Source organism: Zootoca vivipara, chromosome 1 (assembly GCF_963506605.1).
Source record: "Zootoca vivipara chromosome 1, rZooViv1.1, whole genome shotgun sequence".
NCBI classification, from domain to species: Eukaryota; Metazoa; Chordata; class Lepidosauria; order Squamata; family Lacertidae; genus Zootoca; species Zootoca vivipara.
Genome location: NC_083276.1, coordinates 71,903,257 through 71,925,960, shown reverse-complemented (window position 1 = coordinate 71,925,960; position 22,704 = coordinate 71,903,257). Strand labels below are relative to the sequence as shown.

The window sequence follows — 22,704 nt, the reverse complement described above, 5'->3', positions numbered from 1 at the left end:
GCCGAGCGGAAACGGGTGGAAAGGAAGTACGGGAAGGGAGGCCGGGGCAGGTTTCCTCGTTCGCGCGGGGAGTCGGAGGAGCGGCAGGAGGGGCGCGGAACGACGACCACCGGCGGCCGGCAGGGCCCGCTGAGGCCGCCGCCATGGCCGTGTCGGAGAGCCAGCTGAAGAAGATGCTTGGCAAGGTAAGGGCGAGGCCGGCCGGGGAGCCCCTCCCAGCGGGCTTCTGTCGGGGGAACAGCAGTGGCAGCCTCGGGGCTTCCTCCCCGCTCGCCCACCCGGCGGCTCCTCAAGGCCTCCATCCCGCGCCCGCCCCTTTCTCCTCACCCCGCTTACCGAACGAAAGTTCCTCCCCTTCTTCCTGCTGCCTGGGGGAAAAAACCCACGAAAATATACTAGCCAGACACGAATCAACGAGGCCGGCTTTCTGGCAGCAGGAATGGGAAGGGTCTCTCTTTCGTGGGCGCAAGTGGGTCGCGAGAATGAGCCTCCTGGGAGTCCGCAAAGGGGAAGAGCGGCCGAAATAGTCCCTGGTCTGTCGAATCCCAAAAGGGATCACCCCTTAGCGCCCAACGCCTTTTGCTAACTCTTTGAGGCCTCCCTAGTTACAGGAAAATAATGGGCGTATTGCGATCTCTCCCATGTTTTCAGTTGGGTGTTTGGTTTTAGTGGGTTTCCGGGATCATTTGCTGCTCTTTGTGGCCTATTTAAAGCTAAATTCCGTTCTGAAATGAGGAACATGGGTACGACTAAGTTTTTAGTCTCTAAAGGAATCATGGAAACTAGTAATCAAGTACTTTAGGAGTTTTTAAAGTCTAAATAAACACAAATTTGCTTGTGGTGGTGGTGGTACATTTTTAAAATAAGTATGTAACTCAGCAAGTGAGCTGAGTTCATTCAGGTTGGTGAAGGAGTTGGTTTGCTACCATCAGAGAATCTCAGTGATCAAGGTTGAGTATAAAGGTACTTTGGGCCCAAATTGTGAATTAACACAAAAACTTTGAACTTGACCTAGTAGGTTCCAGTGTGCCTTCTGTTAGCAGCAGCTGGGTACAGTTTATTTGGGAGCTTTAATGCCTCTAAGGTACTTAGATAGTGTTAAAACATTTAATTTTAAAACACTCAAAAGTAAGAAATTTATTGTAGGATTAAATTTACTAGGTTATAATAGGAATACCTGTCTGTCAATTATAAAGAAAAGGATGCAACCCAGCAGCTTAGTTCACTAATTCCTTGTATAAGCAACATTTTTGTGCTGGGAATTTTATTTGGAGAAGGTTGTTAATATTCTTTACTCTTCTGTTGAAATCAGTAGAACATAAAGGCTCTGAACATTGATGAAAGGTGACTAGATTCATGATAAAACCTGGATGAGAATGCCAAACTGGTATCAGTTTCAAACCAAAGTTCAGTTGAATTGCTTTTTATGCAGTGTAGGTTTGTTGTTAAATTGTTAATAAATGAAGCTGTTTGTACTGTATTTTTACTTGCTGTGCTACAGTGGAATTAAGTTTATTGAAAACACAAACTCTTATTCCTTTAATAATTATTAATGCATATTACTTACAGAATAACCTAAATAGTGCCATTTAATTTTAATCTAACATTGATTCTTATATGTAAGTAAGTTTCATTGATTTCAGTAGTAATCATTATTATTTATTCATTCATTTATTCCCCGCCCATCTGACTGGGTTTCCCCAGCCACTCTGGGAGGCTCCCAACAGAATATTAAACAGAATAAAACAACAGACATTAAAAGCTTCCCTACACAGGGCTCCCTTCAGATGTCTTCTAAATGTGAGATAGTTATTAATTTCCTTGACATCTGATGGGAGGGCGTTCCACAGGGCAGGCGCCACTACCGATAAGGCGCTCTGCCTGGTTTTGACTTCTGAGTAAAGGTACTGTATAGGAATTGAGCTGTAAGCTTCAGTTGAGTTCAGTTGAGTTCAGTGGGACTTACTCCCAAGTAAATGTGTGTAGGACAGCAGTCTTACACATCCAGCTGATCCTTTAGTTGCATGAAGCTAGTTTAAGTGGTCAGCAGGTTTAATGTGCATATTCTCCCCTGAGTCATTTTCTGATCCATTCTATATTTAATTGGCAAGTAAGTTTCAAAACCTTCTTATTACTTTGTAACAAGTTGAATGAAGAGGAGGAAGTAGAATGTAAGAATGCATCATTGCCTGATTAGACACCTGTGATTTTAACCTTTAACATGCATTTCTAACTGAGGGTGGGGACAGTATTTTGTCAGCTTTTTGTAGTTAAAGATTATGAGTAGAAATTTGCACATCGTCTTTGCTTCTTGGCTAGCACTATGATATTTTGGGCCAGATTCAACCAAGTGGGTGCATTAGCAGGAGCTAGCACAAGGGCTTCCACTAGTGCAATGGGACTTTCAATTACCTATCCTACTGGGGGGGGACAGAAGAACCCCCGGAATAGTCGGGGGGGAGGGGAGATTGTTCTGTTCGGCAAGTAGAAATGCTTGCACTGATGGAATGTTTGTGCTAGTGTGACATGGAATTCCTCCCTTTGTTTAGACTGGTTTTATCAAATAGTGATAAACCATAGGATTGAATATTTGAACTTGTTTAAGAGCATTCTAAATGTTGTGCTAGTGTTGTGTAGAACATGGATACTATTCATAATTCTTAAAATATTAATTCTTGCATTATTCTCTTTTTTCATGGCTCCATAACACTCATTGTCTTCAGATAAACAAATATATTGGTAATTAATTGGACGTGAATGTCAGTGACTGCCTGAATTTACTTGGCCATGTTAGCAGATCACAGACTAAATCTGTATTATAATGCACAAAGGCAGGCGGTGGCGGCAGTGCAAACTCTGGTACTGCTTTCTGAGCTGTGAGGCCACAAAAGTTGACTGCTGTTGGTCTTACAGCCAAAGGCAAGGTGGTTCTTTTAAAATGAGATTCAGAAGCAATACAAAAAACACGCGTGAGAAGATTACAGATTTTATTCTCAAACAGGAAGCAATGTATACATACCAAGCAAGCACTTCAATCTGCCACTTGGAAGCCTTCAAGAAGTGGCAAAGCGACTCCCCCAGGTAGCCTCAGTTTGCACAGCCCTGCAGCCGATCAGTCTGTGCATGAGCTTCAAAGAAACTGCCCAAACCATAGATAGCAGGCGTGGCTTGCCAGACTGGCTATGTGCAGATCATCCATTAGCCACCTCCTCCCAGTGCTTTACTTTCTCAAAACAATGTCCAATGTCAAAAAAGGTTCCCAACACTATCCTCCCAACTGATTAAGGTAGCTGTGTGTGGAGCTTCACCTCCTCCCAACTTTCTCACACCATCAAAAAACTTGACAAGAGCAGGGGAGGGGGAAGGAACAGATCACTAACTCCTTGATACATTTTTGTCTTCTGGATACATTTCCCATACAAGGAGACCTTAAGAACAGGGAGTTGTGAACTGGGATTGCTCAAGTAGGTGAGCAGAGTTGATAGTGGACTTGAAATAGGAGCTTGAAAGAATCAGGTTTTTTTGCTGTCCAGTGGAGAGTGGGAGGCTACAGAGATAAGTGTGGGACATGGGAGTGCTCTGGATCTGTTGACACTGTGTGGATGGCTGAGGTAGAGAAAGATGGTTTTTGCAGAGATGTTGGACTAAATATGTGCCTCTGTCATAGAGACACAATCCTCTACTTATTTCATTGCCATCAGCAATTTTTAAAATCTGTTCAGTGGTCTACATTAATTCATAAGTGTATTCATTTTGCTTGTAGAACTGCGTCAGCTTACCACAGGACAAATAACATGTTGGATTGTTGACAGTCTCATTTCACTTGAGCATCCTAATTGTAGAATTGATTCACTTTGCATCATGACATACCACTTATACTTGATCCTGGCAGGTCAAGTTTACTCTATAATCTCTGGCTATAATTCAGCAAAATGGTTCTATATACATAAGTGGTTATAGTATCTTACCTGCTGTGGAAGACTAGTCACTATAGTTGTGTTGAAGGAAGTCTAAATGTTTTCAGTGGAAGTTGTTTTTAGTGGAGCTTTAAGATTTTCAAAAATCTATTTCCCCCTAGTACAAGTACAGAGACTTGACTGTTCAGGAAACTGTCAGTGTTATTACCCAGTACAAAGACCTCAAGCCTGTAATGGATGGATATGGTGAGTTTTTATATTATGTTTTTCTTTTTTGAGCAGTATTTTTTGTTAGCTAGCCTATGTCAGTTTCTTATCAGTACAGTGGTACCTCGGTTTAAGTACACAATTGGTTCCGGAAGTCTGTACTTAACCTGAAGCGTACTTAACCTGAAGCGAACTTTCCCATTGAAAGTAATGGAAAGTGGGTTAATCCGTTCCAGATGGATGCGCGGAGTACTTAAACTGAAAGTACTCAAACCGAAGTGTACTTAATCCGAGGTATGACTGTATATCATATTTTGTGTAAGAAATTTTATGACAAAGAATAAATAAGATAACTTATTAGACTGGTGTTCTCCAGATCTTGTTAGACTGCAGTCAGCCTTAGCTAGCAAACCCAATAGTCAGAGAAGATTTGAATTATAGTTAAGCAACATATGGAGGACCAAAGGTTAGCCACCCCTGTACTGTGCTAATTATTTGAGACATGCTTTTTGGAAAACGGTAATAGGGAAGCCTTTTTTCCAAAACCAATGATCAGGGATGATGGGATCGTAGTCCAGCAATGTCTGGAGTACCACAGCCCCCCCCCCCTGACTTGGAAATAGTGTTGCTCATTTTTAGGCATTGCTTTGAAGGCTGACAACTACAATAGCAATTTTATGGCAGCTTTATTTTTCAGAGATGCTAGAATTGTATGGAGCAGATCTGCCTGTGTCACACAATAATTTGCTCGCCATTTCTTAATGTGTGGTGTTACTAGTTCATTTTCCTAGAAGATGCTTGCTTGTATATAGAGAATGACGAAAAGTAGTTTCGTAGATTATGTATCTATTGTGTCAAGCATGCATGAAACTTTTGTTATCTGACAATAAAATGAACAGGTTGCATAAGGCTTTTTTTGCTTTTCAGTTTTTAATGATGGTTCATCAAGAGAACTGATGAGCCTCACAGGAACTATTCCCGTAAATTACAAAGGTATGTATTTGTCTTGGGTTAATTGCTGGTGCATTACTTGAAAGCATACATCATTTGCTTTGATCAGCTTGGTCACTAACTTGTTCTGAATGTTGTGTTCTTAGTTTTGGACCTTTGTACAACTGTTTTGTGTTGCCACATACAGGAGATTTTCCTATTCTTTGTGCAGTGTCCAACAAAGTTTTTTCATTAGCACAATGTGTGCAATGGAATTTCCCCCTCCCTGCATGTACCCTGTTCCTTCCCCAAATCTTATCCAGAGGTTTGACAGGAAAACCAAGACCACATTTTTGGGGGGTGGGGGTGGGAGAGGGGCTCAAGGAGACTTCCAGAACAGTGGACTGGAGGGGAGCCTGCTTCTGTTAGTGGAGGTTAGAAGGCCTTCCATCACTACAGGGGCAGTATTTGTAATCATTCCTATTTCACAGCATTAAACTATATTGTCAGAAGGAGAAAATAATAATGCATTCATCTTTTTTTTAAAATAACTTCTTCAGGTAACACATACAATATCCCAATATGTCTGTGGCTGTTGGATACATATCCATACAATCCACCAATCTGTTTTGTTAAGCCAACTAGTTCAATGACAATTAAAACTGGGAAGCACGTGGATGCAAATGGCAAGATATACCTTCCATATCTACATGAATGGAAACATGTAAGTACAATTATTAAATTCTTAACCATTAGCCCTAAATCATTTCACCATTTGAGTAGCAGTTTTGTTTAATATTCTGCTTTCTCCTTTGGTCATTTGTTATAGCAGAAAGATGTGACATTGGGAAACTGGGGTCTCTATTGAGTAAAATCTTAGCACTCTTACATAGTACTGTACTAATTGTTTTACTGCTTTTGTCATATTTTGATCTCCTTTCATGAGACCTGGAATTGAAATGTGGCCTGCCATAAAATGTTTAATTGCTGCCGATAATTAATATGGGCTTAGGGTTCATATTCTCATCAGCACTTTCTCAGTGGTATGCTACACTTTTATTTTTATCAGTTAGTGATTGCACCTGAATTGGAATATACGGTACTTGACCAAAACCTACAAATAGAGTAACCAAATTACCACCTATAAGTGACAAGGTGATGGATGCATTGTCATTGTTAATCTTTGTGGAATTAAAAAAGCAAAGATATTTTATATGCTTTCCCCTTAGCCACAATCAGATTTGATTGGCTTGATTCAAGTGATGATTGTGGTGTTTGGAGAAGAACCTCCAGTCTTCTCTCGGCCTACCATTTCAGCAGCCTACCCACCTTACCAGGCAACAGGACCACCCAACTGTAAGTACCTGTTACCCCATATACTTGCAGATTGCAATGAAAAGTAGAATAATGGCACAGTGTATTGTTGAAAGGATCTAGTTATTGTACTATTGGTTTCTAAATATGTAGTTAGGTTGTTGGTTAAAACATAAAGTACCCCTGCTGCCAATTGCCCAGTCCAGAGCACAAGTTGTATAGCCAATATTCATTCTGTGCAATCTTTTTCAGCTACCAGCAGCTCAGAGTTTGGTTTATTTAAATGCAGTGAATTTGGCTAGATATCTTGAGCATGCTGCCTAATAACTGTTTTGATTATAAACTTCCATGAAAGATGTTCAGTTTTTTAGCACACACACTAGAAACTCAACAACATTGCTACAATTCATTTGTCCCCTGATCTATCTTCAAACATTATTTATGCTAACATTTTGCCATTATCAGTACCTTTATCTTCATATGTCATTGTTTTTGAAACTTATTTATTTTATAATGCTAGCAGAGTTATATTGGCATCCTTTATACTAATTTTCTTTTAATTGCAAATCAAATTAAAAATTCAGTTTGGTATCTAATAATGACACTTTTATGTTCCATTGCTCTCAGCTTCTGAGAAAAAGATGTTCCTACAACTGTTAATTATTTTGCAAGAATTTACTGTGCTATTTTACAAGATGTGTTGGGCATTTATTTGAAATGTATACTCATACCAGTTTGAAAACAGGGATTATTGTAAGGAAATTCATTTTATAGAACAAAAACCTGTCATTGTTAGATGCACCAATAGGGAGGGGACAAGGGGGGGAGGAGGGAGGGGGGAGGTCAAACCCAACTTATAATAGACCCCTTTGATTCTCAATGCCCACGGGTACTACTGGTGGCAGAAGTGGACTGGTGGGTGGAGGGAAAATGAAGGGACAGTGTTATATTGTATGTTTTGTTTGTCTTGCTTGTATAAAACTAATAAAAATTATTATATAAAAAAAATGCACCAATGCTGAACACATGAGGAAAGTTAAATTTGCTTTCTTTTCTGCCATTTTAGCATTGCAAAAAGCTTTCTCATTGTATGTACTTTTTACCACCAGAGAATATCATCTCTGCCAGTAGGTGTCAGCCAAATATAGAATAGCCAGGAGTTTGACTTCAGAACTAGTAAAGCTATATATTGCCAGCTTGAAAGTAACATTGATGCTTTGACACCATCACTTTAAAAATCATAGGTAGCTGCCCTGGTCTTCAGTGGGGGTGGTGGGTGGGGGTGTGCAAAACCACAGTTGGGAAGTAGCTTCATTAAGACCCTTGGAAATGTAATTTTAGTAGTCAGCAAGTTTTCAGGTTCTCCAGAACACTTCATTGCACTGAATGTAGAGTTGGTGCAGTGAGAGAGATAACATAATGGGGAAAGCGCAGTCTTAATTGTCTAAAATTGGAGTGTGGGATGTGTTACTTATACTTAATGAATGCAAGGCACACATCACATCTAATTCATTGATTTCTCCCTTGTGTCCCATCTTGGACCACTCCAGAAACTCCCTCAGATTTCAGGTGATTTTTGGAAGGGGTGTAGTGAGCTGCAGTGGGGAGGAGGGGGCAAGTGGACATTTTCCCTCACAATTCTGGAACCAACTCTATAGATCCAGCTCTTAGTATGAACATCTTAATCTTTATTATTAGATTAATTGCTTCATTTTAATAATGGTTTGTAAGGACTCCCTGGTTATAGAGGACTGGATTCAATTAAAGTACTAAACCATTTCACTAGCAGGAGCCAGTGCAAGGACTCCCAGTAGCACAGCGGGGTCTCCCTCCACTATCCGCTTTGGGATAGTGCAGGAGGAGGAGAGGGGAGATTGTTCTGTCAAGCAAACAAAAACACTTGCACCGAGGGAACAATTGAAATAATGTGATGTTGAATTCCACCTATGGGTTTGAATATTTGTAAGGAAAAAATGGGATAAATGAACATTCTGAATTGGCTTATGCAGCAAGAGTAAAGTAACTGAAATGCATAATAAGTGCAAGCACCAGAGGGAAGGCTAGGAACAGGAATGGTTTCCTGGGCTGCTGTTTGCTTATTCTGAAGGTGGGGAAGGGAGCCAAGAAGACTTCTTTTTTCCTTTCCTTATGCATTTTCTTCATGTGGGCTATTAAAAAACAACTTTTACAACTGTAGAAATTACAAATGAGCTGCATCCATAGTTGTCATTCTATTAATAAAACAGCTCCTTCTGTTCAAAAAAGGGACTGACTGAGGTTCAGTGGAGACTTGTGCTAGAGGAAGTTGGGGAAGTGATTATTGCCTCTTGTCTCAGCACCAACTTACATGGTCTTCCATAGAATACCCCCCTTCCCCAGTCCTCCAGAGCAACTTTCAGGGGTCAGAAATGGTAGGAAGGAATAGGTAAAAATTGCAACTAAGTTCTACTCAACCCATTGAAAGGAATAGACCTAAGTTCATTATTTCCATTCATTTGGTGGATCTACCTTGAGTAGAGGCAACCTAATTAATTTTTAACTACTTATTTGTAAAAATAATTTCATATAATTGAACAACACTATCCTAAATTGTTAAAATGTTTGAAATTGTTGTTGTGCACAGCTTCCTATATGCCAGGAATGCCAAGCGGAATGCCTCATTTCCCTCCTGGACCACCACCTAACCCAAGGTAAGCTATGGTTTGCTGAATCTGCTGATCCAATAGATACACTGGCAATATTGGACTATGTCATGTTGTGCCCATTTCTGAAATTGAGAGTGATGGACTTTAAAAGCATTGGATTTGTATTCCATTCATCTTGAGTTCAGTTTTGTCTGGGTGTTGAGTCAGGGCAGTCATCAAAAACCCTGGTTGCATTTAAGGCCCCTTCATTTGAGTAAAGCAATGATTAAGTGTATAGTGAGCAAAATTTGTGTCATTGTAAACCTATACTTCTAAAATGACTCATGTTCTTTCCTTTTTACAAAACTTATGACTTTTCAGCTTGCTTCCTGCATTCTTAACACATTATTTGGCTGCATCCTCTCCTGATGAGAGCCCTTTTATAAAAAAAAAACCCCTAGGCTTTCCATGTTCAAAGAACACATGTAGGGGGGGTGTACAGCTATGCATGTTTTTTTCTGGCCCTGGTGTCTCTGTTCCCTCCAGCTCATCCCCCAGATCTTTGTGCATTGAGCAGAAGATCTGTTGGGAGAATGTGTGTAAGTTTAGCTTAATGCACACAGGCTCCTCCTCCTAGTTACATGGAGGAGCCTGTGCACCTTCCACTGAACATGTGTAAGTTTCCCCTTCAGACTTTCTGCCCAATATGTATAAGTCTGAGGGTGGAGCCAGCAATAGACAGTGTGGGCAGTGGTGGTGGAGCAACTCCAAATCAGACCCAGGATTAGAACCCAACATACTGGAGCAACTGCTGCAGCCCACATGTTCTGGCAGGGCCCTATTGGAGCTGATGCCAGTCTTGCTATCACCCCCATTGACGCCCTTCCTGGCATTTCCACCACCGTTGGGGTCTTTGTCCAATGCTGTTGCCACCACCAATCACTACCCTCCAGCAGCAGGTGCCATTTTCATATGGGAGCCAAGCTACCACTCAACTCCAGTCCATGGTGGGTGGCCACCATCTCAGGACCCCCAAAATGCAGTGCTCATGAATGGACATTGCATTTGGGGTCTCTGAGATGGCAGACATCTGCTGCTGATGATCAGAGCTGAGTAGTAGCCTGTTTTCCATCAAAAACACCACTGCCATCTGCTGGATAAGCACAACCAGAGGGAGTGAGAAATTACTGGTGGCAGCGGAATTGGTGGGCAAAGTGCCCAAGGGAAGACACATTGTTGGGCAGGGGAACTGAGAGAGGCCCAGTCTGAGAGTCTACTAAAGTCTAACACCAACCTTGATATAATATGCTGCTACCTTTTGCACACGTTCTTTTAATGTATGGAGACAGAAGAGGTCTGAGGACTGCTTTATTTCTACACATTGGCTCATTTTCTCCCTTTAGTTGTTGGCTAGTGTTAGTACAATGAATTAAACAGTAAGGCTTGTTCACAATAGACAGTTCTGAGCATAGCTGCCAAGTCTCCCGTTTTCCCTGGGAAACCCCCGTTTTTCCGGCTGTCCCCAGCTGTAAAAACAGATTGTTTTGTTTCCCCGCGGTTTATTCTGGCGCGACGGCCATTTTGGAACTGGGCGGAGCATGCTCAGAAGCAACTTTTGATGCTCTGCCCAGTTCCAAAATGGCCACCACGCTACTTCCGGTATGCTACTTCCGGTTCGGTCCCTTATTTTTCAGAGAGGAACTTGGCAGGTATGGTTCTGAGTGTAAAAATCCCACGCATGTACTGTATTGTATCTCCCTTTTTCATATCCTCTGGTATTATTGTCTATAGTTTCCTACTATTGATGGATTATTACTTCTGCCATTACTATATGCATTATAGAACTGATGCTGAAAACGCAGTGCAGGGCACCAACTGAGTGGGAATAGAGAGCACTTACTTTTGAGGAAAGTAACATAGCATGCAGAAACTCTGAAATGTGTACATGCTCTGGCAGTTGGAGGAGCCTGCTCAATCTCCCCTCTGTAAATGAAACCACCAAGGCAACATAGAAATGAAAATAATGCAACAAAGTACAAACCTGTTAACTGCTAACATACGGTAGAATGAACTACGAATAATTAGACTGAGTGCCTCTACCTGTCTTCAGCTTTAATCCACAAATGTGAAGAAACTTTGATCAGGACACTTGAAATTTATTTATACATATTTGAATAATATTGATACTGCTGAAACCTATGGGTGACAACAAATTTCTCATGGTCTCTTGAATGTCACTCTGACCGTTTATATCTGCATCAGTGGCTCTTTTTTAGATTCTGTTTTTCTATTTTAAATTGTTTAAATGTTTTTTTAAAAAAATTGCTTATGAATGGAAATATTAACTGAAGAATTCATAACACCGTGTCTTTCTCCCCCTCCCCTTTCAAGTGGTTACCCAAACTATCCTTACCCTCCCCCTAGCGGATCATTTCCACCAACAACTAGCACACAACACTACCCTTCTCAGCCTCCTGTAACTACTGTGGGTGAGTAGCTTTGAAAGTGTCTTTTTCCGGATGTAATGAGATTTCTCATTCTAAATATACAGCAAAAAGCAAATCCAAATACCCCTATTTATGAGATGGGCATTAAGTGCCTCATGGCAAAAACATCAGTTACTGTACATTACACTTTAACCATGCTAGATGTTCATTTTTCTTCATTGTTTGATTTCTGGAACAATCATTAACTGTTTTCACTGTTCAACAAACTTCATTTTTATTGAACTGTTTAATGTAATGAAGTTCACATGTGTTTGAAAATATTATGTTTGCAGGTGCAAGATAAATTAAAGCCCGAAGGCTTTTTTTTAAGCCTACATATTTATTATGTTCTTATTAACTGGGGGCATGATCTTGTAGTTATGAACTTTTCATTGATGAGAAAGGGGTGGGTTTCCTTTGATTACACCGCTGAATGTACCAGGAACTTGAACAGCAGCATCATTTGGGCACAAGAATGAAGAGTCATGTAGCAGCCAGTGTGGAGTAACTGCAGTCCAAGAGGCAGTACTACAGCCTATTTACAAGCCTTTTGCTATATCAGCCAAGGATGGAGAACAGTACCTAAGGATGATGTGAACTGGAGAAAATTTGATTGCTGTCGAGTCAGTAGCACTGAAAATACAGTTGAGTTCCGTGCTTAACTGGAAGCAAACCAAGCTATCCTCGACTCCATCGTGTTTTCCGGTACACTCCCAAACTGCGATTCCCCCCCCCCACTCTTTTTGTGTGTGATGGAAGTGTAGAAGTGCCATTCATGAAGTAACCCAGCTACCATCACCAGATCTTCATCTTTTGAAGTTTGTTGATCTGTAAGCTGAAGGTGCCAATCAACAGCTTTCTTCTTTTTCACATTCAGTGTAATTCTTGGGTGCTGAAATGCTTGCTCATCTGTGAATTAATACTTAGCCCAGAACTACCAAACCTGTTCAGGAGAGAAGTCATAAGAATCTGAAAGTATTGTTGCCTCTAACGATAAGCAAAAGCTTGAAAACCCTCAAAGAGTATAATTTAGAAAGCACATTATTATTTAGCACAAAGACTGTAAGATCCCTGGCCACATCATCATCCGCTATTTTCTTGTCCAATGTCACATAGAATATATTTGAACTCCAAAAATTATTATCACTTTTGTTGAGCTGTTACTATTATTGTTATTGTTATTTTACAGGTCTATGGACTGCTTCAGAGCCATATGCAATTGAAGCTATGTACAGTAAGATCATGAGCTATTATGTACAACAAGGGACACGGGTGGCGCTGTGGGTTAAACCATAGAGCCTAGGGCTTGCCGATCAGAAGATCGGCGGTTTGAATCCCCGCAATGGGGTGAGCTCCCATTGCTTGGTCCCAGCTCCTGCCAACCTAGGAGTTCGAAAGCACAACGTGCAAGTAGATAAATAAGTACCGCTCCGGCGGGAAAGTAAATGGCGTTTCCGTGTGCTGCTCTGGTTCTCCAGAAGCGGCTTTGTCATGCTGACCACATGACCTGGACGCTGTACGCCGGCTCCCTCGGCCAATAACGCGAGATGAGCGCTGCAACCCCAGAGTCGGTCACAACAGGACCTAATGCTCAGGGGTCCCTTTACCTTTACCTTTTACAATAAGATCAAATACAAAAGATGCAAACTCTAAAAACAATAAAACAATTTTTACCATTCATAGTCTATAAAATTGCATGTCAGGAAAAGCCTTCATAAACAAAAACACCTTAAATAGCTGCCTAAACATCAAGACGTTAGGTGTCTGTCTAATTTCAGCTGGTAACTTATTCCAGAGGGCTGAAGCTACAACATTTGAAGTGCACCCTGGAGTATACAATATGCTCAGCAGTGTCCCATCTGATAAGCACAGGTACCATATAAGGGGTGAGATGGTCGCTTAGGTAACTGACCCCAAGTTGAAAATTGAAGGGAAAATGTAAAACTGATAATTTTCTGTAGTTTAATACTGAAGATCTACATTGTTTGGAAGAGATCAAATTACTATTATTTCAGGGCAGTAATAGAAAATCTATCCCTAGTGCAAGCTTTCTGGCGTTTTGTTCAGAAAATGAATTTTTAGAAATGGGGGTGTAATGTGGCAACAAAAGTTAATGACCTGTCAGGCAAAGCATGGAAATGGTTACATAAATTTCTACATAGGATTTAATAGATAAGTATAATTCTGCTCCCTGGGCTTTCTTAACAGTTGAAGCTTTCTCTTCAGCTTGGTCTACTTGAAAGATGTAGACTTCTGCTCCTGACCTTTTGTTAATTTTGGAAAAAATCTTAAAGAACTTCATTCTGAGTAGAGCACATCTATCAAACTTATATACTTTATCAAGAACTAAATGGATTGTTAGCAACTTTATTTAGAAAAGATATTTTCAGTTGCTCTTGTAAGATTGATCAAAAGGGTACATGAGCATGCATTCCTTTCCATTGATCTTATAACTTGAATACAGGCATTTTAGCTGTAAACTTTACACACCAATCTTCAAATAAAGAGTTGACCTTATGGATTATTATGCCATGTATTTTAAGATAGAGGTGTCTCATGTTTTGATTTTTACATGGAGTAATTCAGACAACACTGAATAAAGTTTTCAGGAGGTGCTTGGGCCACAAAATTTATGAAGCATTAATGTATGTTTGTTCTCTTAATAGCAGATGGCAGAAGAAAGCAGAAACAGGTATGGATATGTGGTCATTCTTACGTTTTCTGGGCAGAAAAAAGAGCACTTGAAAGAAGCTTTGGCCCACAGTTGGGCATTCGACTGGAGGATGCCAAACTACATTGGCTAGGAAAGAGTGGCATGACGTGGGATCAGTTGATACCCAGCCTATTGCACACACGGCGGCGTCTAACAGATCCTGATATATTGGTGGTCCATCTAGGAGGAAATGACCTTGCGACATATGAAGCTTTTAATATCATAAAACAAATGAAGAAAGATATAATACACATTAAGAGAACATTCAAGAACAGCATCCTTGTCTGGTCTAATATTGTACCCCGCAAAGTATGGAGCCAAGAGATGTCCCATGAATTTATGGAGAAAAGAAGGAAGAGAGTGAATGCTGAAATCAGCAGTTTTGTGGAACGTATTGGAGGGATTATAATCAAACACGAGTCACTTGTCCCAGAGTCTCCAGGATTGTTCCATCTAGATGGTGTTCTCTTGTCTGCAAGTGGCACAGATGTCTTCAACCTGGATTTATTAAGTGTTTTAGAGACTTTGATCTAACTGTTTCTTTGAAGAAGGAATGATAGATTTCAATTTAAGCAAGTATGGAAGGTCTGTACAGACAGAGATTATTAGAAGGTTGTGAACAGTGGTAATTTGAATTTTCAGGCAGTGGAATTGCACTGTTAATATGGTGATGGGTATTAATTGAGTAATGTAATTGCTAGTGGCATTGTTCTGCAACCACTGCAGTAAGACATTTGCCGATATATTTAACTGTTTTTTGAAATTCTGTTTTCTTCCCCACCCCATTGAATTCAGTTTGCTTCTACAGTGTGCTTAGAGTCACTGCCCAGCAGTTTAGTTTCCCTTATTGATATTCCCATCTTAAAAATGCTCAGTGAATAGCACGAGGTGATAGCTACCTAAAATATGGGTACAGTAATAGGTTACAAAGCTATTTTATGTGGGTAGATCAGAATAAAACATCAAAAAATGTAACCTTGGGAAAGGTGGGTCTGACTAGAGCAGGAAAACAAACTGAAGCATTAGGGCTTCATTATACATGGACTCACATATTGCTCTAGTTATAGGTTAAGCACTTATGCTTCATGAGTGCTTATTAATATATAGGGCAGGCTCAGAGGTAAAAAATTTAATAAACCATAGTTCATTAAGCAAGAATAAACATCAAGCTTATTCCCGCCTCCCCATGTGTGCCAGGTTCAGCCCTAGCTGCTTTTAAGTCACACTTTCCTGTTAAATCTGAAATGGGGAATTGTGGTTTAATATAAGTTTGCTAATCAGAATTCAGACGCTGGTTAGTAAATCAACATTAAACCAGCGCTCCCAATTTCAGACATAATGGGAAACTGAGTTAAAGAGCCTAGGCTCCAAGTGCTAAAACCAGCCCACGACGTGCTTGCACCAGATGCTCCTTCATGGCTTATTCAACCAGGAATGTCACATCCAAAATCCTATACAAGTTTTAGACACTGAAAGTTTTAAATGTTACTGTGCAAGTCATTCATCGCAAAAGATCATGACTGCCCAGAGCTATTATGGGACTTGTTAAAACTGTGCGAAGGTACATATTCTGGTTACCTTGAAGCTTGCTGAACTGTCTGACAGTGACTGTATAACAGTTTTGCCATGTTTTGCTTTGGCATTACTGTGTCGCCTTTCCTGGAAAAAAGGCAGATTGTCTGCATCAGAATTTGCTTTTAAAATATAATCTAATAGAACTACCATTTTTCACAATCACTGTTAGTACTTATTAGGAAACAAATTGCAGGGAAGCATATGCTTTTTTATTTTAAAAGAACCCTGCCGTGAACTTGGTTATTCTTAAGGAGAGTTGGTTGTGAATGAAGCCACATGAGACAATATCCTTCAGTGTTTCAGTAGCACATGGAGCACTTGGAGGTTGATGCTGGAAGCTAAAATTTAGCACAAATGTGATTCTGGAATGCAAGGGCAACAGGAATAGAATGTAGCAGACAATATTGATATTGATGTTGCTTCTAAAAGAATTGAACTTTACTGCAGTTTAAGATGAATGCTTGGATTACATTTATATTTTTTTTACATGACCTCTCTTTGCATACCACACTGGAAATTTCCCACTAGATTGGGGGAGAACTATATAGCCTTTGGGAGGGACAGGAGCAGAATTTTACTTGTTTATAGTGTGGTCCAGCTCATTCCTTTAAGGACATGGCAAGCACTTACTGGTGCTTACAACTGACTACAGACTTCATTTTGAATACTTGCTTGTAGTAGGGGCGTTAAGTTCCAGTATGGATCAGGGTCTATCTTTTCTACCTTTTTGATGTTGGGCAGTGCTGTTTGATCCATCTAATTTGTATAATTTGGAGATTTGTGTTCTAACAATAAAATACTAGTATTTATTTCTTAGTCCTTACATTCTTTGTTAGTGAACACTTAGTACTGAATGATGTGAATATATATATATTGATTCAACCCACAGTCAAACATCCCAGAAATGGTGATACTTTCCTCAACTATATTTAGGTTGTATAAAAATAGTGTGTTTAAGTAAGCTACAACTACTCATAATTTTATTAAAGCAAAACTGTTGGTGACCATTATCTGCATGAGATAAAGTAAAGCTTTGGATCCAGACTTTGTCTTACATAAGTTGAAAGGACTTCTACCTCCACAGGGCAGCTCACTGATCTCCCCCTTCCACTGCATTTCCTCACCACCCATATCATACTGTTATTGAGGTTCCCTCTACTCTCAAGGGTGGTTTTTGGAAGAATGCAAGGGAAAGCTTTGAGGCAAAACTGTGTTGCTTTTTGGATCCATGGTATTCATTTTGTTGGGGCTGTTAAAATTACTATACAGTATATGGTTTACTTATGGTGGTATATAGTATTTCAAGTATGTTGCATGTTTATGAATGAGCGACAAATATTAAGTTTGATTTTTATATTTTCATGTTAGCTCACAGCGTCTCCCTTGCTCGCACATCTCTACGAACAAGGTGGTATTTCAAAAATCTTTGTTCTTGTTGGAATAGTTCCAGTTTCTTGGGGACACTGGAATACAGCAGTGAGCAGAGCAACATCTTCCACAGGGTCTCTTTGGTTTGCAGACTTAATTAAGCTTTGGGGAGTAAGTAGCACTTATATAATTAGAATGGAATTCCCTAAAAAGACTAGTAGAGATGGATATCAGGGTTCATTCTTCTAAGATTTATTTCCGAAAATATATTAACATTCAGGTGTTCAAAGTTCACTTATGTTATCATGGAACACAGGATCCTGATCTCCCAATGCACAAGTGAAAAACACTTCCACTGGGCAAGAGGTGGAATTTCCTTCTGCTGGAAATTCCTTGCAGCTCATGGGGGCCATTATGGAGGGCTCTCCAACCTTGGATGTTCTGCCACTAGAAGCAGGGTCTGAAAAAGAAGAGACAATAGCTCAATGAGCAGATATTTACTGGCATTGGCCGGTAAAAGGTTCAGTGAAGACTGACCCCAGGCTGATATCAATGTTCTTTCCTTTCACTTTTTATTCTCAGAGAATGGGTTTTTTGCTCAAAGATATAAGCTGCATATTAAGGGTTTATGGCAGTGTTAATCTTAAGGTACTTAATTTGTGGAGTGGGGGTGGGGGTGGAAGAAATGTCTTACCTGAAGTTCAACTAAACAGAGGCCTAGTAAGGCAGTATTTTCTGGAAGTCATTCAAACTTGTTGTAGGGCCCCCAGCTGATGGACTTCCACAATGTATTAATCTTTTTAAATGGACTGTCTACTCTGGCAGATCTGATACAACTAAAGCAATTTAGTCTGTTTAATCTTGCACTTCCATCTCTCAATGTTAATATTTTGTTTGACTATCATACCCCTTCTGAAAAGTCAACTGAAAAGATAATTAAAATTCTTTCCTAGTTAATAATTGAGGGATACACCATTTTTGCTTTGTTTATGCTACATTTCACATTGTCCTGGTGGTGATCTATATTCATCATTATTAAATTAAATGAAACATCAGTTTCTTCCATTGCCAAGTTGATATTTGGCTGTTTCTTTTCTGTCTGGGTCAACTGCTAGTCTGCAGTACTGTAAGGTCAGTACCATAAGGTCAGTTCTGAAACTAGACTCTGTATAGCAAAGGTTAAATGTCTGAGTTTTCCCTTGGACGCATGGCTGCAGGCCAGGAACTCTTCTCTAAGGGTGGCTAATTATGGAAGTGATTGAAAATGTTAAGGGTTCATGTTCTTGAAGGTGCTCTTCAAATCAAGTGTTCCTGGTATTAATTGGTATATGGTGGTAGCCTATCTTGTTCTTTATACATCTAAAACCATATATATGTACATGCAGACTTACTTATTTCTCTGACTTTAAGCTCTGGACAAAAGCGTCATAAATAAACAGCCAAGAAGTTGAAACTGGTTTTAAGATATATTTATATGATATATGCTTATGGTGGAAAGAAACTTGGAGCAGAGAGAGATGGAAATGTGGGTCTAGCATTTGAATAGGATTTTGTTTTGCTGGCTTTTTCAAGATCATTTTCTGGATACCCATATAGGCTGATAATCCTAAATTAACATTGAGTAGACCCACTGAAATAAGTGGGCTTAAGTCCATTGATCTAAATGGGTCTACTTCTGAATGAGTAACATTTGATAACACTCATAGTTGCTTTGAACAGTGTTTACCTTCCTCTTTAGCATAGCTTCCTGAGTTGAGCCAAGTGGTTTGTTCGTTTTGTTCAGGTTTTTCTTTTTCTTTTTTTTTGAGGTTTTTTCTTTTTTGCTGTTGTCCTACTGTATTTTAATACAGTTTCTGAAGCGGGATTAGCAAAATAAGGTTAAGTTACTGTTTGAAACTGTCTTCATGATTTTCTTACTCTGAATAATTCGCATTAAACAGGACAAGTATAGACAGTACTGTAGTAGTAGTAGAAGAAGAAGATAAAGCTTGGTATGGAAAACACAGAAATAGATAGTTTCAGAACAAATCCTTCATTTATTTTGTTGAAAGTGTTATCTAGATCATTCAGAAGAAAACGATGCAGCATGTTGCAATTTAAGACCGATTTCTGCAGTAATCTCTTGCGTGCAGCTATCTTCAGGTACAATATGCAGCACAGGGCGAATAGGGAAGACACTTAAGAGAACCTCTTTAGTGATTTGGCATGGTACTTCAAATTCAACCAAAGGTAGCCTTTGCTCTTATTATTAGGAACAAGTGTAAGTGTGTGTTTACTTGATTGATAAGGGGGCAAAATATGAAAAGGCACTTTGTGCTGCGTAGCTCTCAAATAGTACAAATCACCTGTCAAAAACTTTTGTTATCACTATGTTGTGGAAATGGGCTGTACACATTTTCATCTACCCAATCACCAGGCTGCCTTGGGATTTGGCAGTGCAGACAATCACATGCTGACATCACTGCAAACCTACCTTAAACCTTCCAGAATACTTGTTTCCATTTGTCCTACCGCATAGCAGCTAGTCATTTCTTAATCTCTTAAAGGCAAACTTTGATGAGTTCTTAAAATCAGTTGAGAGCGATTAGAGGGTTACATCTTTTGATGTACATAAACATATTTGCTTAGATCACTTAAGTTACACTCCTATGTTTGGCTAGTTAAAACGTCTGAATGTTTGCAGTTCACTCAGATCACCTGAGATTATATTATAGAACATCTACTACATACTGTTTTGCCCCGAGTCTTTTCAGTAGCTGGGACAGCACTTGATGACACAACACATTCCATGGTGCCCCTCTAAAGCTAAAAGAATATCAAACAATATCCTGGCTTCCATCTCTGTTTTAGCCTGAATTGTATTCATTTTCTTGTTGCACAAGTATTTGAATAAATGTTTTAACAACAAGCTATGTTCTTATATTTAATGAGAATATGGCTTGTTTTAAAAGCAACACAACAACCATATGTTCTAAGGGTGTTGTTGACTCTGGCCTTTGCTTATTTCTTAGCTGTCATTTTGGAACCTGCGGGAATTTGTTAACATGAGTTTTGATGTCTTTCTTTATTTGGGCTCGCCTTGCAAATTGTGTACATCTAGCAGCATGTATCAGCGTAACTGTAGAACTGTTCATTCTTCAGAAATATGCATATAATTCAAGTTAAAACTATTAAAAGTTAAATACCAGTGATTATGTAAAAGTGGGAGGCATTTTTAGAGGTGTTGGTATTAGGAGATTTTCCAGGATGTTTTGGGGCCCCTTGTCCCATAAGAATGTCTTACTAAAATCTGTATTCTTATTACACTTTTACTATTATAGAAAATTAATAATGGCAATGTTTTTGTTTTGTTTTTTGGATAAAAGTTTCATGGGGGACTCAGATGATACGCAAATGTTTAGAATCAGCTATGTGCAGAACTCTGAGCTGTAATAATTTTTTTGTATTCAAATAAGTTTTGGCTTAAATTGCTCAACATTTGTTATGCAGAAGGGTTTCTTTATTTGATACCAGTTTTCAGTGTTCCTTACATATGATACCACGCCCATACATAGTCAAGAGAAGAACAGAAAGACTTTAGGGAGCAATGATCAACATAATGGACATTAGCGTCAGACTTTGAACTTTGTTTGACATGAACCCAAGACAAGAATGGAAATGAGAGCAAATAAAAATAATCTGGTGTTCACTGACATTGGTAATTGGACTTTAAAAGCGTTGAAGAAATGAAATTGTGGTACCCATCCGTCATTAATTTTATTCTGAAGTTAAGAAGCTTATATCCATTTAACGAAAAGAAAATGAAAGCAGGAAGAATGAAATACCGAAAATGAATTAACAACGTATCCTCATAAAGCGAAATCCCAGGTCTGGAGTCGGAAGTTCCAATCAGGGACTGTGATTCCATAAAGTCATTTTGGCATGAAGATCCCACCAGAGTGAATGAAGCAGCAGCAAGACAGAGCAGATCCAGAAATGGCAGCATGAACAGACGTTTTCCGTACTTTGCTTACTTTTGCTGAGTGGACAAAAATGCTGCAGGTGGGCTGGTGAGGAAACTGCTGGGGTGGACCCATACCATACTTTCTACACACGATAAGTGCTATTCGGGGCAATGGGAACACCTCAAAAGCAAAAAGAATGGACTGATAATTGTGAGAGACTGTAAGAAGAAGAGTTTTAATGTTAAGAGAACACATGGATGGTGGCAAATTCAAGCTGCATATGAAACCTGTGGGGCTCTTTGAGTTGGTGTGTTAAGGTAAAATACAATTTTTATACTAGAGTGCTGTTGCTAATTCTTGATAGGTTTGATATAATTGTGATGTTTGGAACCTACACAGTTTATTGAATACTTTCTAAAAATATATTTGTAGATTAGTAACAGTAGTGATTAAGACAGGGCATTTTTATTAAATTTCAAGTCCTCAAGGTAAGGAAACTCTTCAGACAGTGTTGTCTGTGAGGAAACAGTGAAAAACTTGTAGATTTGAGTTTGCAATGTGAATTTGTGGATATGAGTATTTGGAAGGAAAGGTTTTAATAAGGAAAGACCATCTTGTGCATGGCAAACATTTGGGGTTTCATGTGAACTGGTAATAAAAAATGACTGTAGATATTTCATATGATGGTTGATGCAAAAGAAATATTTGTATAAAAAATAAACTATAGTGTTTCATTGTTTGTAGCTCAACTCAGTGTTCCTCCAACAATAACTAAGGCTAGTAATGACAGAAGCATTCTGTGTTTTCATTAAAACATTTTGAATTTGGGGGTGTATCCAAAGTAAAGTTTGAGTGGCTGAGAGCGAAACCTGTGTTCAAGGACTTGATGGTTTTTTCATTGTGATAGTTAGCTAATGTGTTAGTTAGCTAACACTTGAAAGCTCTATGGTTGCTTTTAAAATATTTGCTGGTTCAAGTTCACAGATGCACTCTGTGAGAAGATGGGCAGAACCTCCTTAAGTTGGAAAAGTAAAATAGATTATTAAGCAACTTAGAAGTTCATGGCTACACCTTTTGGAATGTTATGTCTGAAAATTAATCTGTTATAACATACTCTAGTTTTTTTTAGCCTCAAATATCTTTGCAAACAGATTGTCATGACCTACAAATCTCCTCAGAGGTAGAAGGGGTTGATTGTGTGACTGAATCTTATTGTACAGGTCCCAGCAGAGACGCCACCATTAGCGAAGATACCATTCGAGCTTCACTTATTTCAGCAGTCAGTGATAAGTTGAGATGGAGAATGAAAGAAGAAATGGACCGTGCCCAAGCAGAGCTCAATGCTTTGAAGCGCACAGAGGAAGACTTGAAAAAAGGTCACCAAAAGCTTGAAGAGATGGTAACTCGCCTAGACCAGGAAGTGGTAAGCAAACGAAAAGGCTTGTCATATACCTTGTTGTTGTTTTTTCCTTTTAAGCAATTGAAAGCATTGGGCTCATGACTTCCCATGACTTTTCAAACAACAATGAAGCCTGTTTGGTTGCTCAAAGCAGCTGGAACATTTCCTTCCTTGCAGTAGCTTCTGCTGCCTGTAGCTCTTGGAATCCATTGTGTGGTAGGTAAGCC

At 39.5% G+C, this 22,704-nt stretch overlaps 1 protein-coding gene across 3 annotated transcripts in view; it reads left to right on the top strand.

The window, feature by feature from the left end:
* Positions 1-22,704, top strand: part of TSG101 (tumor susceptibility 101) — a 26,144-nt gene continuing 3,440 nt past the window's right edge. The window contains exons 1-9 of one of the 3 annotated variants that reach the window (XR_009557799.1): positions 1-185; positions 4,079-4,163; positions 5,052-5,117; positions 5,615-5,778; positions 6,284-6,410; positions 8,992-9,058; positions 11,384-11,481; positions 14,148-21,395; positions 22,299-22,422. Coding sequence is in view for 1 of the 3 variants with exons in the window: in XM_035120639.2 (XP_034976530.1) it covers positions 144-185; positions 4,079-4,163; positions 5,052-5,117; positions 5,615-5,778; positions 6,284-6,410; positions 8,992-9,058; positions 11,384-11,481; positions 22,299-22,501 (852 nt within the window). In the remaining 2 variants the exon portion in view is untranslated. Of the gene's footprint in view, positions 186-4,078; positions 4,164-5,051; positions 5,118-5,614; positions 5,779-6,283; positions 6,411-8,991; positions 9,059-11,383; positions 11,482-14,144; positions 21,396-22,298; positions 22,502-22,704 lie in introns of those variants that run through there. The other 2 variants (XR_009557798.1, XM_035120639.2) reach the window with 2 other exon arrangements.